At 45.5% G+C, this 24,876-nt stretch overlaps 1 protein-coding gene across 1 annotated transcript in view; it reads right to left on the reverse strand.

Moving 5' to 3' along the window:
* CORIN (corin, serine peptidase) overlaps positions 1 to 24,876 on the reverse strand; it is a 130,433-nt gene that overhangs the window by 82,312 nt on the left and 23,245 nt on the right. The window contains 1 exon segment of the mRNA XM_035112248.2: positions 17,380 to 17,584. Within this exon segment, the coding sequence (XP_034968139.2) occupies positions 17,380 to 17,584 (205 nt within the window).

A 24,876-nucleotide genomic window follows, 5' to 3' on the forward strand; every position in this document is an offset into this window, starting at 1 on the left:
CACATCACATAATAGTGGTGAAAGATACTATTTTGGAATGTGAGGGCTCCCTTTCCAAGTATCAAGTAAGCTGCTGTCAGAGATTAGTACTAGGCAAGGCCCATCATCTTTCTGATATGTGATAATTTCACTAGTGTTGTACATAAAGGGCATTTAATATTGTTACCGGCTACCTTCCAGGGAGGAAAAGGAGGCACAGTGAAGAATATGGTTTATTTACACATATTTACACCTGAGTCTGGATGTAGAGAGGGTTCTGAGCACTGCATCTTATGAGGGGCTTGCTCCCCACAGCAGCACAGCATAGGATTCAAAAGCAGCCAAAATGCTATCTCTGTGTCTCCTCCACACAGTTTGTTTGTTCCTCAGCCCTCATGGCCTCTAGCCCCACCCTTCTTTCCCCCAAAAAAGCCTTGCTAAAATGCAACTCAAGCCTTGTGCAAAAAGGACACTTTTCACTATGCCCCTTGTAATGCTGGCAACCTTCCCCCCCCTTCTTGTCTGACACTGAATGTCCCGATGGTTCACCTTTTGTCGGGGCATTGCCTCTGCCATCACCTGTTTGGTTCCTTGATGGCACCTCTCTCAGCCAATCTCCTGAGGAAGCTGGCTTGACCTACTTTTTAAAGGCTTGCTAAATCCGTTGATCAACCCCACCTTTCCTAATTTGCTAATTTCAGAAATTTCAGAACCTGGCACCCAGAACTTTTAGGGGATCCTTGGCCCCCTGCAAACCCATAACAGTATTATATAAAGAGGATTTCAATTAACTTGAGAAAGCATTTAATTTAAAATATGTAAAACCTACTTCTCTTTTTTTAAAAAAACAAAACAAAAAACAAATAGAATAATAATTACACACAACCCTATTTTAAAAGGGGAGACTTTTTCCACTAATGCAGAAGACTAAATTGATTACAGTTCACTTGGTTCTCATAAAATCAGTAGAGGCAAACACTTCAGTAAAATATATATATATTTAAAAATAAAATAAAAACAGCCCTTCATTCATTCTGGGTGGTGCAGAAGGACTGTTCAACTCCATAGATCAGAAGAAAAAATTCCAATAAATGAGCCAATAAAACTATGGCATAAAGTGTTTTCCACCATGTTGCTTTTAATGCATACAGTTAGAAACCCACTAATTATACTGAATATTAAAAATGTAAACAAATCCATGTGGCTCTTTTGTTGTATAAATTTATTCTTTGAGTGGGAAGCTGCACAACTGGAATTCATTTATTGGATTGGTGTGTTGTTTTCTTCTGGATTTGAACAGGGATCCTGGATGGGTGGTCCTTTGTAGCTTTGTGACATTGCTTTGTTTTCCCCTCCACTTTATCAACTGAGTTAATGTTTCAATGCTCACATCCACACAGTGATAAGTTTAGATTTTCTAAATGAAAACCTATGTGTGTAGGAGGAAGATTCAGCAAATTAGTTCAAGCATAACTATTATAAATCAGTCTCTTATGCAGCAGTATGCTTGCATGGGTTATACTAACAACTTGATAATAATTTAGAAATGACTGGGCTCATAAATGGAGAAATTTATGATACTTAGATTGGCCAAGTTTATGGTCTGTAAGCAACCAAGAAAATGCTAATTCCATGCCATACCATTTACCACAACACTTGCCACAACTACATTTGGTCCTTTAAGCTCGGTAAAGCAAATAAATATGAAGCAGTGATCAAATTTAACACAGACCTATTTGTTCCCCCTGTCAACAGTGATATTATGGTTAAGCCTCTACATCTTGATTAATCTATATACTGTACCAGATGTTAAAAATAAGTGAGTGCTACCATTTATGTGGTTTTTTTAAAAGCCATGATAGGACATAGGATAATGTAACACAGCATGAGTCCTTGTATTCCCTGGCTAAATTTCTTTGGATCATGAGATAAAATTAGCTGTCAGAGTTCTGTGTGGCTTATCTTTTGCACATTCCAAGATGGAACCCATTAACGCAGGATATTTTTCCTGCCTGAAGATCAGTTCCACAATGATTCCTATCATAAAATTCCTATGAAACCCTCCTGAAAAAGGAAATCTGTTTTCTTCCTGATCTAGACCATGATCCTGCCTCTGACAGTGTCATGCGGATGGAAGCATGAATGCACTAAATGTGTGAAAGATCACCTGTCATGTGCTGTTCAATCCAGGCCCTGGGGATACTGCACTTATGCTAAAATAAAATAATATGCCAAGGATGTATCACACAGGAGATCTTGCTTTCACTCATACACACACTTCGTGCACCTTGAGTGCATGACAGGTATGCACCACTAGTGCAATCTTTAGACCCTAAAATGTAAGAGGGGTATTTATAGGACGGACTCCTGTGGTGTCTTGTAACCAGTATTATCCAATGATAATTAAGAGTAAATTGCTCTATGGTTTTGGAACACTACCTAAAACGTAGATCATGGGCAGGCAAACTAAGGCCCGGGGGCCGAATCCAGCCCAATTGCCTTCTAAATCCAGCCAGCGGAGAGTCCGGGAATCAGCGTGTTTTTACATGAGTAGAATCTGTCCTTTTATTTAAAACTAGTGGATTTCAGCCCGTTCAATAACGGGCGCTAGAATCCTGGGGTTCAGAGAAGCGCTTGCGCAGCGCTTCTCCGAAGCCTGGGACCTGTCCTTGTTGTCGGCGGCAGGGGGGCAGGAACAGAGGAGGAGAAAGCGCTGTTTTCTCCTGCTCCGTTCCTCCCCCCAGCTGTCGAGAGGAAGGAGACATCCCGGGGTTCGGAGAAGCGCTTGCGCAGCGCTTCTCCGAAGCCTGGGACCTGTCCTTGTTGTCGGCGGCAGGGGGGCAGGAACAGAGGAGGAGAAAGCACTGCTTTCTCCTCCTCCATTCCTGCCCCCAGCCGCCGACAGGAAGGACGGGGGACACAAATGCCTACCTCACCGCCGCTGCTTCGCGGCCTCCCGCCGCTCCTCTTACGGGCCAAGGAGGGTTGTGAGGAGGGGGCCCTCACCGGCCTCCACCCTCGCTTCCCTGACGTGCCCTGCAGTGAGGTGGTGTCCGGCCGGGAGCGGCGGTTGGAGGAGGCGGGGGGGGGGAGAGAGCGTGCAGTCTCTGCTGTCCAATCCCTGTGTCCCTGGGGCCCATGCGCAGTGACCCAGGGACACACGGGAAAACTTGGACGCAGGGACACTTGGACTTTATTATATAGGATGCATCTCTGGGTTATTTATGGGGCCTGCCTGGTGTTTTTACATGAGTAGAATGCGTGCTTTTATTTAAAATGCATCTCTAGGTTATTTGTGGGGTATAGGAATTAGTGTTTTTTTAATCAAAATATAGTCTACCCCCCCCCAAGGTCTGAGGGACAGTGGACTGGGCCCCCTGCTGAAAACGTTTGCTGACCCCTGTGCTAGATCATCCAAGGTCTCCAAAACGGTAGTACACTAACTATTCTTTATCTGAAATGCATGCTCTTTCATATTCAACACTGGTGCTTAAAAGGACTGGATTCAAGATCATGCAGGGTTTCCAATCACATGGAATACCATATGTGCGTACAACTGTACCACTGTACTTTTTTTAAAAAAAACCACACAAAACCTTTTACACCTACTGTATGCAGATTGCTTGGGGCTGAACCAGCAAGCATGAACCTCACTCCTACACACATTATTTCCCTCAGAGGATTCTGAGCTCTGACGGTTGTTAAAGGTTGCTGGGAAGGGGTAAACTACAGTGAGAGGGGCAAGGGATATCGCGAACAGATGTGTCTTTGTAAATAGCACTGCCATCAGCACTGTAAATACTCAGCACCAATAAAAGATAAAATGCAGAGCTGTGTAGAGTCGTTACTCTGAAGTAGCCTATTCCGGCCACCGTGACAGCAACCTCCAAGTCTTTCGGGCTACTTTGGAGCGGCCGCGATGAGCGCGCAAGACGCTGAGCAGTGGAGGCTGGAGGCCGAAGCCGCGGCACAGGAATTACAGAAATTACAGAACCTGACAGCGCAGGCACACCAGCAATTACTTGCCGCTCAGGAGGAAGCGCGAGGAACGCGGGAGGAGCTGAACAAGCTGGCAGAGCAGGTGAGAGCGAAAGATGAAACTGAGAAGCAACTAAGGGTGATGGTGGTGGAGTTACAGAAAAAGCTGGATGAGGAAAAAGCTGCGAGAGGTGGGGGGGTGCCCCAGCCCCAGCTAGTCCAAGTGAGGAGGGGACAGACCCTAGTCACCAAGTTTAGCGGCGACCCGAGAGAGTACCTAGGCTTTGAGACAGAAATAAATTATGCGCTGGAACTGCATGCAGCAGAATTCCCAGATGACGCGCACAGAGTCTCCTTTATCATAGAGCATTTGACGGGGGCCGCCAGAGAATGGGTCAGACCGCTCATCGCGCAAAAAAATGATTGCATGAAGAACGCAAAACTATTCTTAGAAGCTTTAAAAATAATGTATGCGAGTGACTCTGAAATGGAAGCCACAAAAGAAGAGCTTCATAACTTAACACAAGGAAAATCGACAGTTCGGGACTACTGGGCGAGATTCACCATGCTAGTGCACAAACTGGGGTGGGATCTGCACAGTGAGCCAGTGAAATCAGCCTTCTACCTGGGGTTGCACTCAGACGTTAAGGATGAGCTGGCGAGAGGTCCTAAACCGCGGACTATGGATGAGTTAAGCAAAGCGGCGCTAGCAGTGGGGGTGAGACAGGAATCCAGATGGAATGACAAACAAACGACGCGCGCAGCAAAACCTTGGTTCCCACGCTCCCAGGACAGACCACATCACCAAACCCCACCCCAGGGCCCACCCCTAGTCCCGCCCAGACCAAGCTCAGAGCCGGAACCGATGGAGATCGGAGGAGCGCGCGCGCGGGCTTTTCAAACCCCGGCGGCGCCAAGACGCAAGGAGGGAAGAGGCGGGAATTGCTTTCTCTGCAACTCCCCCCAGCATCGTGTCAGGGACTGCCCACATCGCAGGGAGTGGCAAGGAAAGGCGGGAACGGTTGTGCCCTCCCCCACTGACGTAGCACCACAGCAGGGAAACGAGACAGCCTGGCTGCAGGAGACAAGGGGCAGCAGCCAAGCGCAGTCGGCACACAACAGCCCCAACCCACCCACCCGTACAGCGAGGAGCAGCGCCAGCCCACCCCCACCCCCCCAGAGCAGGGGTGGTTCTAGAAGTGACGCTAACGCTCCCAAATGGCTATCCCCTGACGGTCCTCGCGTTAATCGACAGTGGTGCATCAGCCAACTTCTTCTCGAGAAACTTTGCAGAAGAGCACCAGATCCAACTCCTGCAGCTGGATTTCCCCCTGCACGTCTCCACCATAGACGGCAGGGAGTTGCTGGGAGGGGCCATCACCCACCAGACCCCCCCCATGAGAATGACGGTGGGACGACACTCAGAGACACTGGCATTCAACGTCACCACCATCTCAGACCCCCCCATCGTCTTGGGCATGAGCTGGCTGGCGCGCCATGACCCCTCCATCAGTTGGCACCAGAGATGCATCACGTTTGGCTCAGACTATTGTCTGGAACATTGCATGCAGCACCAACCAGGGGAGGGGCCTCCAATAGCCACGGTGGCCACCATGCACGTCAAGGGGGGTGAGGCGATACCCAAGCCGTACTGGCACCTGCAGGAGGTCTTCAGTGAAGCAGAATCCGACCACCTACCCCCGCACAGGTCGTTTGACTGCCAGATCAACCTGGTGCCGGGGGCCACGCTACCCCCAGCCGAGCTGTACTCCATGTCAGATCAGGAGCTGGAAGATCTGCGTGAGTTTATAGACAAGAACCTCAAGAGGGGGTTCATCAGAGAAAGCAAGGCAGCGGGGGGCAGCCCGGTATTCTGGGTGGACAAGAAAGACACGCCACAGTGCCGTCTGGTGGTGGATTTTAGACGGCTGAACAACATGACGGAACCGGTGGCTTTCCCAATGCCCAGAGTGGATGATCTACTGACAGCGGCACGCAGGGGCAAGATCTTCACCAAGCTCGACCTGAGGGGGGCGTACAACTTGATAAGGATCCGGGAAGGCGATGAGTGGAAGACCACGATGTTCACGCCACTGGGCTCTTTTGAATATCTGGTGATGCCCTTCGGTTTGCAAGGGGGCTCTGCATGCTTCCAGGCCTTCATGCACCACGTCCTGGGGTCCCTCCTCTTCAAGAACTGCTTGGTCTTCCTAGATGACATCCTTATATACTCCAAGGACCCAGTGCAGCATGTAAAGGATGTCAGGGAGGTGTTGCAGCGCCTGAAGGAGCACCACCTGTATGTGAAGCTGGAGAAGTGTAAGTTTCACACCAAAGAGGTGGACTTCCTGGGCTACAAACTGTCAGACAAGGGGCTAGCGATGGACAAGGACAAGGTGCAGGCCATCCTGGACTGGCACAGCCCCAGGACGCGCAAAGATGCCCAACGCCTACTAGGCTTCGCCAACTTCTACAGGAAGTTCATCAAGAACTTCTCGCGGGTTACGGCTCCCATCACTGACTGCCTGAGAGGCAAGCAGAAGTTCAGGTGGACACAGGAGGCGCAAGCAGCGTTCGAAAGCCTCAAGAGGGTGTTCGCTTCAGACCAGAACCTGTTCCACGTGGTGCAGGATGCGCCCCTACGCGTGGAGACAGATGCTTCAGACAGAGCTGTGGGCGCCATTTTGCTGCAACTGGATGCCAACAGAGAGTGGAGACCCTGTGCCTTGTTCTCCAGAAAGCTGACACAGCCAGAACGCAACTACACGGTGTTTGATAAGGAACTTCTCGCGATCCATGCTGCGTTTAAACACTGGAGACATTTCCTGGTGGGCGCCAAGCACCCCATTCAGGTGTGCACGGACCACAAGAACCTGGAGTTCTGGAGAACAGCCCGGGTGCTCAACCAGCGACAGATACGGTGGGCAGAGTTCTTCTCGCACTTCAACTTCTCCATCCACTACATACCGGGGGAGCAGAATGTCAGGGTGGATGCCCTCTCCCGCAAGCCAGAGTACATGGAGGAGGAGTTGCCACCAGCACCCCGGAACATTTTCCCCCCATCAGCATGGTCCTGCGGAGCAGCAGTGGTGAGCGAGGCAGAACTCACAGCACTGACGGCAGCAGATGAGTTCGCCACCCGCATCTTCAGAGATCTGCGAGGGGGGAGGGAGCACGCCAAAGACTTTGAGGAAAGGAGGGGGTTGCTTTTTTACAGGGGAGCCCTGTACCTGCCCACCAACCAGCTCAGAGGTAAGGTCCTTAAGCAGATGCACGACAACCCAACGGCGGGTCATTTTGGAAGGGACAAAACCACTCACTTAGTCATGAGACACTTCTGGTGGCCAGGGGTGCGGGAGGATGTTCGGGACTATGTTAGGGGCTGTGACACCTGCCAGCGAGCAAAGGTGGTCAGGGCACCACCAGCAGGGTTGCTGGAGCCATTAGCCACACCGCACAGGCCGTGGGAAGTGGTGTCCATGGACTTCATCACAGACCTGCCGTCGTCCAGGGGCAAGACCGCAGTGTTGGTGGTGGTGGACCTCATGTCCAAAATGTGCCACTTTATACCGTGTGCCAGGGCGGTCTCTGCAGAAGAGACAGCCAAACTGTTTGTTGACCACGTATTCAGACTGCATGGCCTACCTTTAAGAGTTATTTCGGATCGAGGCCGCCAATTTGTTTCCAGGTTCTGGAGGCGGCTCATGAACCTCCTGCAGGTGGAGGTCAGCTTGTCGACGGCTCGGCACCCGCAGACCAATGGACAGGCGGAGAGGGTCAACGCCATTCTGCAGCAGTACCTGAGATGCTACGTCAGCCAGAGACAGACGGACTGGGTGGATCGCCTGCCACTGGCAGAATTTGCCTACAACAATGCGGTGCACGTCTCCACAGGGGTGTCGCCCTTTAAGGCCAACTACGGGCGCGACCTCAGATCCTTCCCGGAGAGGGAGGGGGAGGAGGAGGGCCCACAGGCAGAGGATTGGGCAGAGGAACTGGAGACGGTGCACCAGCAGCTCAGAGAACACTTGGAGAGGGCCAAGGAAGCGTACAAGAAGGGGGCAGATCGCCACAGGCGACCGGGGGAGGTCATCAGGGTGGGGGACAAGGTTTGGTTGTCCTCGGAGGGCCTTCCCACCAGAGGGAGGTGCAAGAAGCTGGCACCCAGAAGGTTGGGCCCCTTCACGGTCACGCAGCAGGTAAACCCGGTGGCATTCAGGCTGGCACTGCCAGAGGACATGAGGGTGCACCCAGTGTTTCATAGATCGCTGCTGTCTCCGTACAGGGAAAGTAGCAGGTTCCGAGGCAGCGCACAGCCCCCCGAGGGAGGGGGGGAGAGTGGAGGCAGGGAGCCACTCAATGAAGCAACGGCCATCCTTGATTCACGAAGGGGGGTGGGGGGCCTGGAGTACCTCATGGCATGGGAGGACGCCCCGCCATCCCAAAATGAGTGGGTCCCAGCCACCCAGATACAGGAGGAATTCTTAGTGGAAGAATTCCACGCCCTCTTCCCACACAGGCCCAAGCCCTGGCACATGGAACGGGAGTGGGAGGAGGAGAAGCACAGGAGGGGGAAAGCAGTTCACCATGGAGATGGGAAGCAGAGTTTGAGGACACGGAGGAGGAGATATGGGCATCTCCGAGGTCCATTCAGTCAGGAGAAGAGGTGGACTGGCAGCAGATTTTCACCCCCACCAGCTCGGAGGCCACGGACTTTTTGGGCTTTCCCAAACGGGGGCCAACGGGACTGGGGGGAGGTGTTTACACCAACCGGCTCGGACAGCACGGAGTTTTTAGGCTTTCAGTCACCACCGACACCCGTGCAGCCTCTCGGGAGGGGAGAAGGGGGGCCTGGGAGGGGGGCGGATGTGAGGGGCAAGGGATATCGCGAAGCCCCTCCCCTCCTGAGTTCCAGCCCAGCCCCGAGCGAGGCTGAAAAGAGGGAAAGCTCCAGCTCAAGTGGGGAAACAGGAAGTGGTGTCCAAGGCTCTGGCAGGGTAGAAGAGCCATCGTCCCAGGTGGGACAGGAAGGGGGAAGGAAGGGGGGCAGACCAGTCCCCCCAACTCCGGAACTGCGCAGAAAGCGTCGGGGGAAGAGGATGGGTCTCCCCAAGTTGTTATGCTGGCGCAAGACGCGCCAAAAGCCACTTGGAGGTTCTGATTCAAGCTGAACAGATGTGTCTTTGTAAATAGCACTGCCATCAGCACTGTAAATACTCAGCACCAATAAAAGATAAAATGCAGAGCTGTGTAGAGTCGTTACTCTGAAGTAGCCTATTCCGGCCACCGTGACATACAGTGTCCAGAATTCTTTGAGGGGAAGGATGTGCTTCAAATGTGCTTTAAAAGTGTGGTGTGTACACAGCCTCAATCAGTCGAAACACATACTGTACTATGAGAATGAGGCTGCTAACTGAAGTTGACAACACTGCAATCAGCAAATTCTGGACAGAAATAGATGAAAAATAGAGGGGATGTGTTTGATGCGCATTGTATATAGTATTTCAGTGTGTAAAATGTGGCAATGCTAGGGTGCGTATTTCACAGCTTGAAAGTTTAGAAGCCTGCTGTTAAGTCTGGACAAGAGTTTTTAAAGCTGTACTGTGTTGACATTCCTAAATACCTGAAGTAATTTCTTGTTCAAACTGAACATTGTTAACACTAATTATTGCCATTTGTTCAGAGTTTAATAACTAAAAGAGTGCCACCAGTTATCATTGTCTGCTTCTCGGCCAAATGACCTCATGCCGGCTCATTGAGTGTTTTCTGTCCTCATATTTAAGAGGAATCAAGTTAATTGCAGAAAGCCAGGTGTGAGGACATAGAAAATACATTTCTAATATTCAGCAGCTGACTCTAACCAGAATGATCAGGAATAGCTGGCCTATCATAGTTTTTCTGTACAAGAGAAAAGTATTTCAGAATGCCATCAATTCTGCTCCGTGTTTTCTGTAAGTCTTTCATACCCGTGTTTCCCCTTTTTTAAGACACCGTCTTATAACTTTTTTTCCTCAAAAAAACACACGGTGGCTTATTTTCAGGGGGTGTCTTTTTTTTTTTAGTGCTGGTACAACTGGGCCCCACTGGCTCAGGACACTCGGCGCTCTCTTCCGCGCACATTATAAACACCACACTCTAGCCAACTGAGCTCTCCAGGTTTTACTGTCAACCAGGCTGGCAGCAGCTCTCCAGGATTTCAAACTTGGGGGTACCTGGGGGTTAAACCTGGGATCCTTTTGCATACAGATGCTTCCTCCAGCCTGGATAGATGGAACCAAGAAATGGACACAGCCAGATCATAGCTGTCAAATTCTCCCTTTTCTTAAGGGAAATTCCCTTATGCTGAATAGGCTTCCTCGCGAGAAAAGGGAAAACTTGACAGCTATGATTCCAGCGTAGATTCCAGCGTAGTGCTTAAAGGGTATATATGCCTATACCTTTTGTGTTCTCGTGAGGCTGTTTGCATTGTTCCATCCCTGCAGGTGATACACAATACAAATAATCTCCAACTAGTTGTATAACAGACTCTTGAAGCTGCATTCTCATTGGAACGGCTGAGTCTTTTAAAAATAGCACCCACCTTTGCGAATGCCCCTCTGGTGGTGTCTTCCCCATGGTCCAGTGGTTTGTAATATGTTACAGAACTGAGTTATGAACTAGGACGTCCACAGCTAAGATAAGGTGCACTGAACTTGAGCTGTTTGTTTGCTGGTGGTAAGGAGTGTGGGGATAGAGTAAAGGTAAAGGTAAAGGTAAAGGGACCCCTGACCATTAGGTCCAGTCGTGACCAGCTTGTGTTGTGGCACTCATCTCGCGTTACTGGCCACAGGGCCGGCTCTAGGTAGAGTCCCGGTGGCGTGAGGGGGACGAGGCTTGGGCCATGCCCCTGGCGCGCGCGCAACCCCGACTGACGGACCAACTGAGGGAAGGGAGGGATGAAAGGGGAGGAGGGGGAGGGGAGCAGCTTTGGCCCTCAGTGAGGAGGCCGGGGCGGCTGAATGATGAGCCGAAGCGTAACCTTTTCTCTGTCGGGGGGGGGGGGAGACGCGCGCGCAAACACACAGAGACGCGCACACACACCGAGAGAGAGAGAGACGCGCACACACACACACACACCGAGAGAGAGAGAGACGCATGGGGGATAGAGAAAGAGACGCGCGCGCGCACACACACACACAGAGAGACGGACGCACAGGGAGAGAAAGAAAGAGACGCGCGCACACACAGAGAGAGTGCGGCTGCAGCGCTGACAAAGCACGAAGCAGCGCTGCACTTAGGGGACGATGGCCAGGGAGGGGGGCTGCGGGGTTGAGGCAACGTGTGAAAGGGAGGGATGGCGAGGAAGAAGTGGGGAGTGAACTGATCGGGGCTTTAACATGCCCGCACGCGCAAAAGGGAGGCTCGGAATGTGGAGATCGGTTCTGGCTGCTTCTCTTAAAGTGCGTAAGCAACGAGCCTCTCTCTCTTTCCTCCTGCCGCTCGTGCCCTTGATGCTCCGTGCGGCGCTGCTTCACGCTTTGTCAGCGCTGCAGCCGCTACCGCTTCCGGGCACCGACCCGACCCCGCAGGCTTCCTCCTCCTGCCGCGGCCAGCATTGCAGGAGCTGGGTCCTGCTGGCTGGTGCTCCGTGCGGCACTGCTGCACGCTTTATCGGCACTGCAGCAGCCAACGCCGCTTCCAGGCACTGACCCGACCTGGCAGGCTTCCTCCTCCTGTCGCGGCCGGCATGCTGGGTCCTGCTAGCTGGTGCAGAAGTATGGCTTATTTTCGGGGTATGTCTAATAGCTCTCAAATGGTTAAAAACCCTGCCATGGCTTACTTTCTGACTACGTATTAAAAAGGGGGAAACACGGTACTTACAGAAAACTTTCATACTTACAGTGCTTTCATAAAGCACAATGTAGTTCAGTGGACTGACTATCAGACTTGGGTCAGGAGAGTTGGGCTATGACTGCCGGAGCTGTACCACATGAGCTTTCTCAAAAAATACCTCGGTCCTAATGATTTCCTGTCTCTTAATTGTGTGCATGCTGTCACATCCACAAGAGCAGCATGGAAATTATCTGTAAAAAGCCCACTGGGTACTCTGAAATTAGTGTGGCAATTTCTTTCAGTTTTGGTTCTTTTAGTTTCTCATTTTACAAATCTTAAATTTGGTTCTCCACATTTCTGCAGAAATTTGCAAAATTTCTTTTTTTAATTCTCATGAAAATTCCTAGCCATTTTGGCACACATTTCTCCTAATGGAATTTTATTATTTGTACCTTCCCCCATCTGCCCCAGCAACTCTGGGTTGGTCGGTTGGAGAAGTAGATTTCAAAGAATGACTATGTTTCAGTTCTCATATGTTTCAGAAAGTACAAAATTGATAAATTTGACTTTAAATGCAAACGGAATTGAATTTCTTCCCCATCCCTACTCTGGAATAGATGGGGATCAGGGAAGAGGAGAGGGAGTGATTCTATTACTCATGCCCTTTTCCACCACCTCACCCCAAAGTTCACTGCAGAGGAAAGAGTACAGCTTACCTTTGATCAACTAGCCTCCCCTCAAATATCCACCAACAGAAAGTTCGCTTACCTTCTTCAGAGACAGTGGCGGTTGCGACATTGTGTAGCCTCATTGAGCTGAGTTGGGGCGAGAGGGCATTCCATCACCCACATAGCCTTGGCCTTTCGGGACAGCCTATTAAATGTTGTTTGAATTGGCCAAACATGGCTTTTGGCGGGAGGAGCCAGGACCCTTTAAATGCCAGCCACGATTGATGCGCTTCTCCAAGACAAATCAGTTAGGGAAAGGAGCCACATTAGGGAAAGGTCCCTCCCTGCCTTTCAGAAGTTCCACTACTCATTTATAAGGATGGCACCTACTTATCCAGATACCAGTTCACTGCAGTTCTCACAAAAGCCATTATGGAATGTGGCCTCAAGGCTAGAAAATTTGCTTCGCATTCCTTCTGCATAGGCATAGCCCTCCAGTCAGGCCTTCCACCAGCCCACATAAAATCACTGGGTTTCTGGCAATCATCTGCATACAAGTGCTATGTGCCCACTGGAATGGTTGAGATTACTGCTTCATGTTGATATTTTTCTTCCAGGCACAGGCCACAAGCAAGTTTGGATCTGTGTCACAGAACAGTGCAGCTTGTTCACAGAGCAGCCCCCCCCCCCAGCCGTTTCATTTCCATGGAACATGTACTTAAATTCCTTTCTAGCAGAGCTTGCTTTTTTTTATAACATTTGCTCCCTAGTCCCTAATCAGTTGCATTACAAAATGGAAGATTTACTGGCCTGCATTATCTCATAAAAACATTTACCCCAATCAGCAGTGATAACCTTGTAATCAAGGGGTCTATTTAAAGGCAGAATTGCCAGGTGCACTCTGCAGGAAATATGAATATCAGACTAGCTCATCCTGACCTCCCAAATATAGTTAATTTAGTTTGAAACACACCTGGATGACTGAAATTGCCCCCCCAAACCCAACAAAAAACACTTTTCACCTGCTGTATCAAATGAAATGCATTGGTTTCTAAACTCCATTTAGTGAGAGCTATTCTTTCTACAGACACTTCCAGTGACTAGAACAGGGGTCCCCAGACTTCCCTGTGGCTCACCGTGCTGTGCCGCTGTGCCCAAATGAGGTAAGCAGTCTTTACTGAATACAATTACTAAAAACAACAATTAGGTAATTGTCTAGTATAAAAAAACTGAAACCAAATATAATCATACTCCAAATGTTTGGCAACTACCGGTAGGTGAACATTTAGACATTTTATGTCAAAAAATTGCAAGAGTATTTTATGAAAAAATGGAATAAAATAGCTTACTATCTCTTCATTTTGTTACAACATAAGGTATATTAGGGATTGTGTAGATGAACAGTGACAAGAAGTTGCAAACATGCCTTTAAACAACTAAATGAATTAACCTCATAAAATGATGGGACATTGCTTTGGGCAAGTGGGAGAGGGTGACCTTGCTGGTGTCTGTCACTTCTTTTTCATGTCTTGATGAGCACTCCCATACTGGAGTGGTGCAACAAAGAAGTGTTCAACTACTAATGCACTAAAACAAAACACACGCACATAAATATAAATCACAAAAAGGCTTGGACATAGGAAACGAGTTCTGATAATTGTCACTATTCACGCCAAATACATGATACACAAGATTTATACGATTTGAAGAGAAACAAAGCAATCACATTCCATGTAGGCAGACTATATATTTTTCCACAGCTGCCACACGGAGAGGGCATCATCACTTGAGTATATTCAGTGATCAACCATGCTTAGTGGGTCTGAGTACCACAGGAGCTAATGGTGGCACGGAGGGCTGTCAAATGTGGTTTTATATGATACACCTATGTACCTGTACTTGCCATCTTTATGCAATCACCGAGATTGCACAAATGAGCACTACATATGATTTAGTGTGTAATCACATGGAAACATTATGTGTGAATCAATGCTAATCACTCTGTGAATGAAGAGATTTCTTCACTCTGAATTGATTTCCACTCAGATATACCAGCACACCTGCAGCAACTAAAATTCACAATGTGGAAAACTATAATCATTAACATTTATTTATTTTAGCTTATTTAAATATAATTTTAATAGCCTTGAAATAAGAAAAGCAGCCAGCACCCTGATCTGGAAACCTAATTTGGAAACCACTGGAGATGGGGGCAGGACAAACATTAGGCCTTAGGTACAAAACCCAATGTTTCATCTTTAATCCTATGAATATGGATTATCATTCATGGAAGAAGTAAAAATTATCATTCATAGAAGAAGTAAATCCAACTGAATTAAGTTTTGTTTACTCTCAGGTAACTGCAGCCTAAATAGTGAATAAGGTTGATTGGAAATACATCGGAGAATTTGATGAATTATGTTTGCTAGTGTGGTGCGGTGGATACATTATTAGACTTCCTTAGAAAAACTTTCTAAGTCTATAGGTATGCATGAGGCTCATTAAAATAAAGGTTCATCCACACATACATGTTCATCACTTGTTGACTGTAACATCAAGGTGCCTCAAAGAGTAACCAGAATCAATACCATTATTTGACCGACTCTCTTTTTTCATTGCAGATCCAAGCCCTTTCAAAATCAGGTATCCATCATCCTTTACTATGCAGCTCATCTCACTCTCTTGTCTGTAAAAATGATCCGTGATTTTCTCCTTCTTTTCTCTTTGCACTGGATTCTTGCCTTCATCACATTCACTTAAATTTCTTACTTTGTACTTCTAAATGCTTGAACCTCCTTTTTGTATTTCTTGTTTAATCTTTATACTCCTCATAGAGCTCTATGTTCCTCTGGTACTAATCTCTTACTTAGATCAAATATTACATCTGTTTTTCTCATGCCTCTGCTTATTTGCTTTGGCAGTACTTTATCTCTGGAACTCATTGGCTCCAGAGTATCATTTGATTCAACCCTTCTGCTCTTTAACAAGTGCCTCAAATGATATCCATTTTCATGTAACTTTTCCAATTATTAAAATTTAGCAATCTATTTTCTCTTGCTGTCCCACCTTACCCACTTCTTCTTTCCTTTTCCACCTGCACCTATTAGAATTGCAAGCCTGCATACATGGCTCAAGGGGAGGCAAGAGGGGATACGTGCCCCAGGTGGCAGGTGAGAGGGGAAACAAACAGCACCCTGCCCTAATGACAAAGTATTTCTCCCCTTTGTGTCCCAAGACACAAAGAAGGCCTTCCTTCTCTCAGTGGTGGTGGCGGCAGCGGCGGCAGGGAAACATGAATAGTCTTTCGGCTCTTCATCATCCCTTTTGTCACTGCCACCACCAAGAAAAGGAAGCCTGCACAGGACAGAAGGGGAGAAAGAGTTTTCCCACTTAATGCTGTCCACGCTCGCAGGGCCAGCCTGGCTCAATAACCCATGAACCACAGGGCTGGCTTGGTGCAATCAAGTCCTGGTGGCATCCAATGGAACCAGAAGCCCAGGAAAACTGGAACAACTCGCCTCCTTGCCTCTCTAGCAACCTCCTATCCCCAAGAGAGGAAGAGGTGGAGCCACCATCACCCTGGGCACAGCATGGAGCTGTAGCAGACAAAAGGGAGGTGCCCAGCAGCAGGCTAAAGTGGGGGAGATCTGTGTCAGAAGCAGCCCAAGGAGGCTGCAGAGGTGAGCCAGGGGAGGCAAAGAAGAGAGGAGTTTCAGAGAACCTTCTATGGCGGGGGGAGGGAGAGATTTGCTGGTGCTGGCACACTCTGCACATGGCCAAGGGCCATGCTGCACTTTCTCGCCTCCCCAAGATGACTCCCTGGCACTGGGAAGGAAAGGAAATTGGGGAGAGTAAGGTGCGGAGGCTAAGCCTCAGGGACATGTGGGTGACCTCTTGGCTCACATTCATCCTGCTGTTGTTCTCTCCCTTCGTTCCAGCAATTGTCCAGACTTCTGCCCCCTATGGCAATATGTATAGATCCGGGACTGTAAGCCTGCTAGTTCTGCTTAAGACTTGAGAAATCATAATCTTCAATGTGTGTCAACACAAAACACAGTGTTTTTTCAAGTGTCCTTATTAATCTGAAAAGCACAATTATGTGAACATAACATAACAAGTCTGTGTCTTTATTGGCTACACGGATGGAAAACTTAACCTTATTTTGCTGGAATACATAAGGTATTCATACAGGGTGAAATAATGTGTGGAGGGGATGGCAGTAGCAGGCTCCACTGAAACCTCGCCACAGAGCCTAAAAACCACATGCATGATCTAGGACAGGCATAGGCAACCTTGGCTCTCCAGACGTTTTGGAACTACAACTCCCATGATCCCTAGCTAATAGGGCCAGTGGTCAGGGATCATGGGAGTTGTGGTTCCAAAACATCTGGAGAGCCAAGTTTGCCTATGCCTGATCTAGGACTATAGAAACCACCAAATATTCAGCTGCATAGGGCTACTGATGGGAGAAATGGAATGTATACCTTGCATAAAGCTATTCAAAGTACAACACATCAGGCAAAAACTACCTCAGATAGGTAAGAATTCATTTACGTTTAAGGTGAGCTGTATTTTCTGGGGGAAAGGACAAATGCTTTCACAGGACATTTCAAAATGCTGCATATTGAATTCTGCCACTAAATTAAATGTGGATTAAGACGCATCCAACTGGCCCATAATCTATAACAAAATCATTCACAAGAGTTAATGTGTTCAAACAGTTACAGTATAAGAATGCTATTTAGTTGTCCCCGAGTAATACATTACAGCTTGTTCCCTTGAGCTCGTTTAGCTTGGCAAAAATCTGTTGGAGACTGCCATCCACAGCTAAATTATTTCAATCAAAAAGGCCATATGGTTTAACTCTAGGCTGCATTGCCATGATTCAATACTGTATTTGGTTGTAGCTAGTTCTAATCACCCCATTTTTGTTCCCAAATACCTGTCATCACTGATGCACTCAGGAAGAGCAAGGCTACAGCCGAACAGCATGATGTGTTGATAGCAGCTGAGGCGGTTGAGATAACCGAAGAACTTGAGAAATTTTTCCATTTCAATGCTTTTGACAATGGAAAGGACTGGTGTTAAAGTGGTGCGGTTATATGGCAGCATTTGGCACTGGCTGTAGGTGATACTTATGCAGGAACCTGTGAAACAAGAACATATGTGGGGTACATAACATGGGGGATGAACAACATTATTGTACAGTACTACAAAGCAGAAATTGGCTGAATAGGTCAAATAAATTAGTTGCCTCTTTTCTTCTTGTTTTCTCTGCTGTTGTTTTTCTCACTTCAAACCTCATCTACATTTTCTTCTTTTTGATATACTGTTGCCCACTCTACACCCTGCCAACACCCATTTTGCCCCTGGGCACATGGAGCAACATCCCTCTCTCTTGTCTTTCCTTCAACAGCTGGCATTCAGAATTTTAGAGACTCTGTGAATCTCTCCAAAATTCTTTTCAAGTCATCAAGGCCACTGGACATCACCACATCATATGGCAGTGAATTCCATAAATTAAATATACTGTAATATGCATTGTGTGAAGAAGTCATTTCATTTGTCTGTCCTGGTACATTAATTTCATTGGGAGAACTTGACTTCTAGTATTATAATTAAAGGGGGGGTGTTTCTCCACACTATGAAGAGTTTTATTACCTAGTTTTTTTTCCTTTGCCACCTTTTTTCTAAAAAAGTTTCAAATGTTTTCTCCTTTCGTCAAAGGGAAAATGCTCAAATCACTACATTATTTGAATACTGTTTTCTACACCTTCTCTAGCACTATGCTTTCCCAGTTCACTAAATTCAGCCACACCATGGATTTACATAAATATATTATTATATATTAGCAGTTTTCTTTTCAATCCCTCTCTTTGTGATTCCAAATATGGGATTTTCCTTGTTTTCCAACCCTCCAACCCTACTTACAACACAAGGAAGTGCCACTGAGTTCAATGGGTGTATTGGATTGCAGCCTGCCTAAACAGACTCAAGATTAACATTGGTTGGTTCTTCCTTCATTTTAGTTTATTCAGAGTAGTTATTATTCTTTATAAGAATACAGAAATGTACAATATGCTACAGTAGTATAGAACTATAATTAATACTATGCAATTCCCACAATATATTATTCATATATACAGTTTTAATATCCACTAATTACATCATTAACCATTTAAAGAGGAAAAAAGAACCTAATAATAATAATCCTTTCCAGCTCAATTATTTCATCTATACTTTGTACTCTTAAAATTTCCCCAACAAATAGTATGAATTCACTGAGTCTTGTACTTTATTGTTCCAATATAAAAAACAAACTCCATTTTTCTATTAAAAAAAAATCTCATGTGGCGAATTTGAAACTGTTATGTTATGTTTTTGTTTCGCAACCGACCTATCGAAGGGTTAACCCAGACTCCTGGTTAACTGGCAGCAACATTCCATGGGAGGCGTGGCCTGCATGGGGTTTAAATGGAAAGGGGAACAGTTATGTCAGTTGGCGGTTGGGGTTTTTTGTGTGGGAGCTTGGGTGGTTGTGGAGAAGGTAGATTTAGAGTAGATGTAGTAGTTGATAGGTATTCTGTTTATTTGTTTACCAAGAACGTTACCTGTGAAATTAAGTTTGTACCAATGTTACCAGAAAGCAACCATTAAGATTCAAGCCAATAAATAACCATCTTTAAAGTGTCATACCAGTAATCGTCTATTTCATTTTCCAGCTAAGGTATCCAGGAACCCAGTTGGTGGGGAACTCTTTTAAACTGTCAAAACTGCCTTTTTGAGGAGGAAGGTTAGTTTGTGGCTGAGAGTGCACCAAGAAAAGGAGGGGAGCTAAAGGAGGAGACAGGTTCTGAATGATAATAAAGTTACCTCAGGAAGGAGGCCAGCTTTACAGTGAGGGAGTTTCTAGTGAAGTGAAACCCTTATCTGAGTACACAGAGGAACAGTCTTACTTATAGCCCCAAGTCTATATAGGTACCTGGTCACGTTTAGGCTGGAAGAGGACTCTCTTTTATTTTTGAAAACCCACGAGTGCTAGAGGGTTTAAAGAAAGGCTAGAGGGATAAGTGGGAGGTTTGAGTTACCTCAGAAATCCCTGTTAGGGCTTGTAATAATTGAGAGGTCAAAGTTATAAGACGGAAAGTGAGAGGCTTATTCGTCCCAACTACTCTCTCTCATTTTAACCAGATTTGTTAATTTTACCATACGCACCACATCCCAGACTTTTGTTAGGCAAAGAGGTGGTACTTTTCTAGTTCTGAAATATTATGTTTATAGTAGCCATTTACAAATAAGTTGTCATATCTATATCTTCTGGTATGCCCCCCCCCCGGCGATATCCAGATAATATTATCATTAGTTCTCTTGGGAAGTTGCAGCACATTATATTTTTTATTTCTGATAATACTAAATTCCAAAATATCTAGGTCTTTGTATATGACCACATAATATGGAATAACCCCCCCCCCCCCGGTATTTTACATTTCCAACAATGATCTGTAGTTTCTGGGTATATTTTAATTAACCTTTGTTGTTGTTTAGTCGTTTAGTCGTGTCCGACTCTTCATGACCCCATGGACCAGAGCACGCCAGGCACTCCTGTCTTCCACTGCCTCCCGCAGTTTGTCTTCTACTGCCTCCCGCAGTTAATTAACCTAGCTGGTGTCATTTGCCAATGAAGTCCTTCCTTCATAATTTAGAAATTGATCTTATCTGTCAGAACTTGTCTGAGTCACACTGCAATCTGATGCCTGGGACTTTCTGCCTGGGAGAAAGTCCCACTGCACTTGATGAGCAGATATACATAGGAGTGCACTGTTCATAGAATCATAGAATCTTAAGAGTTGGAAGAGATCAAGGTTCATCTACTCCAACCCCCTGCAATGCAGGAATCTCAGCTAAAGCATTCGACAGATGGCCATCCATCCTCTGCTTAAAAACCTCCAAGGAAGGAGTGTTCACTACCTCTTGTGGGAGCTGGTGTTAATTTTCTTGTTTACTTTGAGTACCTATCGACAGCATTTATTTTCAGACTATGAAATTCTGCTTTCTTTTAGCATCTCCCATTCTTGTATTTGTACATATTTCTGACCTCTGTAGGTCATGCCTTTGTAGGTCATGTTAAAAATTCATTGCTAGCACAATTCTATAAACGTCTACTCAGAAGTAAAGCCTGTTGGAATCAATGTGTTAATTAGAAGCATCTAACATTTCAGGGTTTAAACAATCCTTGTCATAAGTTGCAGACTCCCACTGATTGCTTTCAAGAGTTTTTCTTATGCTGCATGTAGGAAATTCTATTTATTTTTAAAGTGATAACTTAACTAAATTTTCCTTTCAGTGTTCCTTTCTTTTATCTTCCCTCTAATTTATGTCCAAGTTTCCACAACATATTACAGTCTCTTAATTAAATAAACAACTTATAATAACATCACTTAGCTTTTGCAGTTCCTTGCATTTACAATGCAAGGGTTCCCCAATGCTATTCCTAACACATGGATACAATATTTGTTGCAACATGTTTTGCCTCTATTAATATATTTAAACAACCAATTTCATACTACTGTATATGTTGCACATTTTTGCAAATAAATTCTCAGAGACCACCTCTTCCACTATAAGGCCCCACACTTTGGCTATTAAGATATTCTAGCAATGTGCTGTTCAAAATCCCTTCTCTTGAGAGGTTAGAACAGCAGCTGGGAAGAGCAGGGTTTTCCACTGCATAACCTGAGGCTCCACAACCACCACACAGAGGAGATAAAGAATAGTGTCTAAAGGACATTTGCCAGTCATGTCTAATTAATATCCAGAAACGCCATACTTGGTGCAAGCGTACATTGGTCCAGCCCATTCTTGAAATACTGTCTAAACATAAAACTATGCACAGGATTATCCCCATTAATTTTGATTCCATCCAATGAGCTTGTAACCCCATTTTGCAGACTACTGGGTGATACTTCTGTCTGGATAAGCTCTAGGGCTAACCCAATTTATTTTATATAATGTTCAATAATGGAGTGGCTAAATCTTTGGAATAAATTACTGAAGTTTTATGTGGCATTACACACACAAACACAATTCCCATTTCTTAAACTGAGCCATGTTGTATTGACCCTCATTGGAAACAATTGGGAATCCTCTTGTCTAGGATTTTCCAAAAATATTATTGGCCAGAAGCTAAGATGAACTGTACACATGCCTCATAGGGACAAAAGTATTACTTTCCAATAGTCATTCCTTCTTCACTTCAGAATTCTGAAAACACCATTTCTGAATAGGGAATGTCATCTATTCCCCTTTCAGTTTGGTCCTCACCAAACTATAGTTCTCATGATTATTGGGGAGTAAATAGCTAAACTGGTACAAAACCAGAATATATTTGTAGTATAGATGCAGCCAAAGAACTTCTCCAAACAATCAATTTAGGGAGTCACCCCCAGTTCCTGCCAACCTAGCAGTTTGAAAGCACGTCAAAGTGCAAGTAGATAGAAAGGCACTGCTACAGCGGGAAGGTAAATGGTGTTTCTGTGTGCTGCTCCGGTTCGCCAGAAGCGGCTTTGTCATGCTGGCCACATGACCTGGAAGCTGTACACCAGTTCCCTTGGCCAATAACGCGAGATGAGCACCGCAACCCCAGTCGGTCGCGACTGGAACTAATGGTCAGGGGCCCCCTTTACCTTTACCTTTACACCCTGATTTGCTTGTACACAGTGCTATATTTCTAGAAAAAGAGGTGCCGGAACTCACCATGAAGGCTTCCCTTGTTCTCGTATAATGGCAACAGCACTCACCTGAGAGGTGCCAGAACTGAGTTTTGACAAGTTCTGGCTGGAAAAAAGCCCTGCTTGCACAAAGCTTACATGAAGGTTAGACTATATCTGCTCTTTATTGAGCATTTGTTCTGCTTTGTTTGTAGGGTGGTTACATGACAATTAACATTCATCCTGATTTTCTTGTGGGGTGTTTGTGTCTTCCAATTTATTCATCTCACACTTCTCAATAAATTTCCCGATCACTTTCCAATCTTCTGTAACTGTGCAATCCTAAAGTTTCAGTATGCACTTGAATCTGTTCTGCAGAAATACTAAGTTTAGAGGCCGCCTAAAAGTCTCTACCACCAACAATCCAGGTGTCTTCTGATCTGCAATATCAATCAAATTATCAAATAATCTGTCACATGACTAACATCCTGATAATGCAAAAATCAAACACACACCACAACTTTTCACCAAACCACCACCTCCCTGGTGTCATTTAAAAATACTTTCTTCACATATAAAGTAAATCTTAAACCAACTTTTATATCACTAGTGCCAGCTTATCTTCCCTTTTGGTGTAAAATTATAGTAACAAAGAATGCCGAAGCAGCATTTGGTACAACCCATCCAAAGCTCCATTTGATGAGGCAATATCTTATATTCTCTTGAGATTATATTCATTTTAATTTATTTATAGCGTTTCTATGCTGCCTATGTGTTCTATGGAAACACAATGATCTTTTCCCACGATCAGATTTTTTTAACATATAAACTGTGTGTCTGGTTAAAAAGGTGTTTGCAAAAATACCAAAACTATTTTTGAATGTGTATGCATTTCAGTTCCTCTGTTAGAATCGGAAACTATTTTCTTTCATATCATTTGCTTCTTTCTGGAAATACTTTTTCAGAGCAAAGCATGACAGGCTGTTAGATCAGTTATGACAGCCAATAAGCTATACAGTCATACCTCGGGTTAAGTACGCTTCAGGTTGAGTACTTTCAATTTAAGTACTTTGCGGACCCGTTTGGAACAGATTAATCCACTTTCCATTACTTTCAATGAGAAAGTTCGCTTCAGGTTAAGTACGCTTCAGGTTACCCTGTTTCTCCGAAAATAAGACGTAGCCATAAAATAAGTCATAGCAGGATTTTTAAGCATTCAAGGAATATAAGCCATACCCCCAAAATAAGCCATAGTGATAGGCAGCTTAACCTAATAATAATAATAATAATAATATTTTATTTCTACCCCGCCCTCCCCAGTCGAAACCGGGCTCAGGGCGGCTGACACCAGTAAAATTACAATAAGACATAAAGAAAGAAAAACAATTAATTAAAATACAGGTTAAAATACAATTTACATTTAAAATTTTAAATGCAGCCTCATTTTTAAAAAGGCCCATATCAAAACCATAAAGGAGGAAAACATAGGGGTCAGACTGAGTCCGGGCCAAAGGCCAAGCGGAACAGCTCCGTCTTGCAAGCCCTGCGGAAATATGTCAAATCCCGCAGGGCCCTAGTCTCCTGTGAGAGAGCATTCCACCAAGTTGGGGCCAATACTGAAAAGGCCCTGGCCCTAGTTGAGCACAATCTAACCACCTTATGGCTCGGGATCTCCAACGTATTGTTATTTATGGACCTTAAGGTCCTCCGCGGGGCATACCAGGAGGCGGTCCTGTAGGTACGAGGGTCCTAGGCTGCATAGGGCTTTAAAGGTCAAAACCAGCACCTTAAATCTGATCCTTGTAGGTTAAACTGTACCATACTTAATAAGAAATAATACATCCCCTGAAAATAAGCCATAGTGTGTGTGTGTTTTTTAGGAAAAATAAATAAAAGACGGAGTCTTATCTTCGGAGAAACAAGGTAAGTATCGACTTCCAGAACCAATTAAGTACTTAACCTGAGGTACGACTGTACTATAAAATGAACACAAATGCACTCTCGTATCATAGCCTCTAGTCCAGACATGGAGCAAAACCAGTGCTGCCATTCCAACTGTAGAATGACTTGTGATCCAATGGAAGTGTCCACTAACCTAAGAGAAGGGGGAGCAATTTCCCCACTGCAGTTCTGTGCCCTCTGAAAATCTTTTTCCAGCAATGTGGAAAGTGGCACGGAGGCTGCAAGAGAGGAAATTAGCAAAAATTGCCTCCCCTTCAGCTGGATCAGAAAACATTCTGCAGGAGGAACAGCAGAACTGAATTTTACTCATACTTTCCCATGGCAAAGATTTTCTTTCATGAGAAGTAAAGCTTACATTTGGTCTTTTAAAAATCAATTGGTTTTTTTTTATATTTAAAAAACCAGTCATACACAAGTCTCAGCAAATAAGAGTTTATACTCTATAGGCCATAATCTTTGTCAACAATTTTATAAGGCTGAATAACTAAATTCCACTTCGTTTATGTACTAAGCCACCAGGAAAAGGAAAAGGAAAACATTAAGGAAAGTGAAAGATTATGAGTAGACAGGTTGAATTATAGATGCAACACTATTGGCTCAAGACTGAAAGGGGTTCTTGTTCTTTACATTAAATAGCTTTTAATGGTACCTCTGTTGCACTTCAAGGGCTTTTCCATGCTGTTAAATTATCCCAGGCAATCATATATGTTGGTATAAAACTGTGTGGAAAAAATATCAGGATGTAGGAAACCAGTAGCCATCTTTGTCTT

This window comes from Zootoca vivipara, chromosome 9 (genome assembly GCF_963506605.1).
Source record: "Zootoca vivipara chromosome 9, rZooViv1.1, whole genome shotgun sequence".
Taxonomy (NCBI): Eukaryota; Metazoa; Chordata; class Lepidosauria; order Squamata; family Lacertidae; genus Zootoca; species Zootoca vivipara.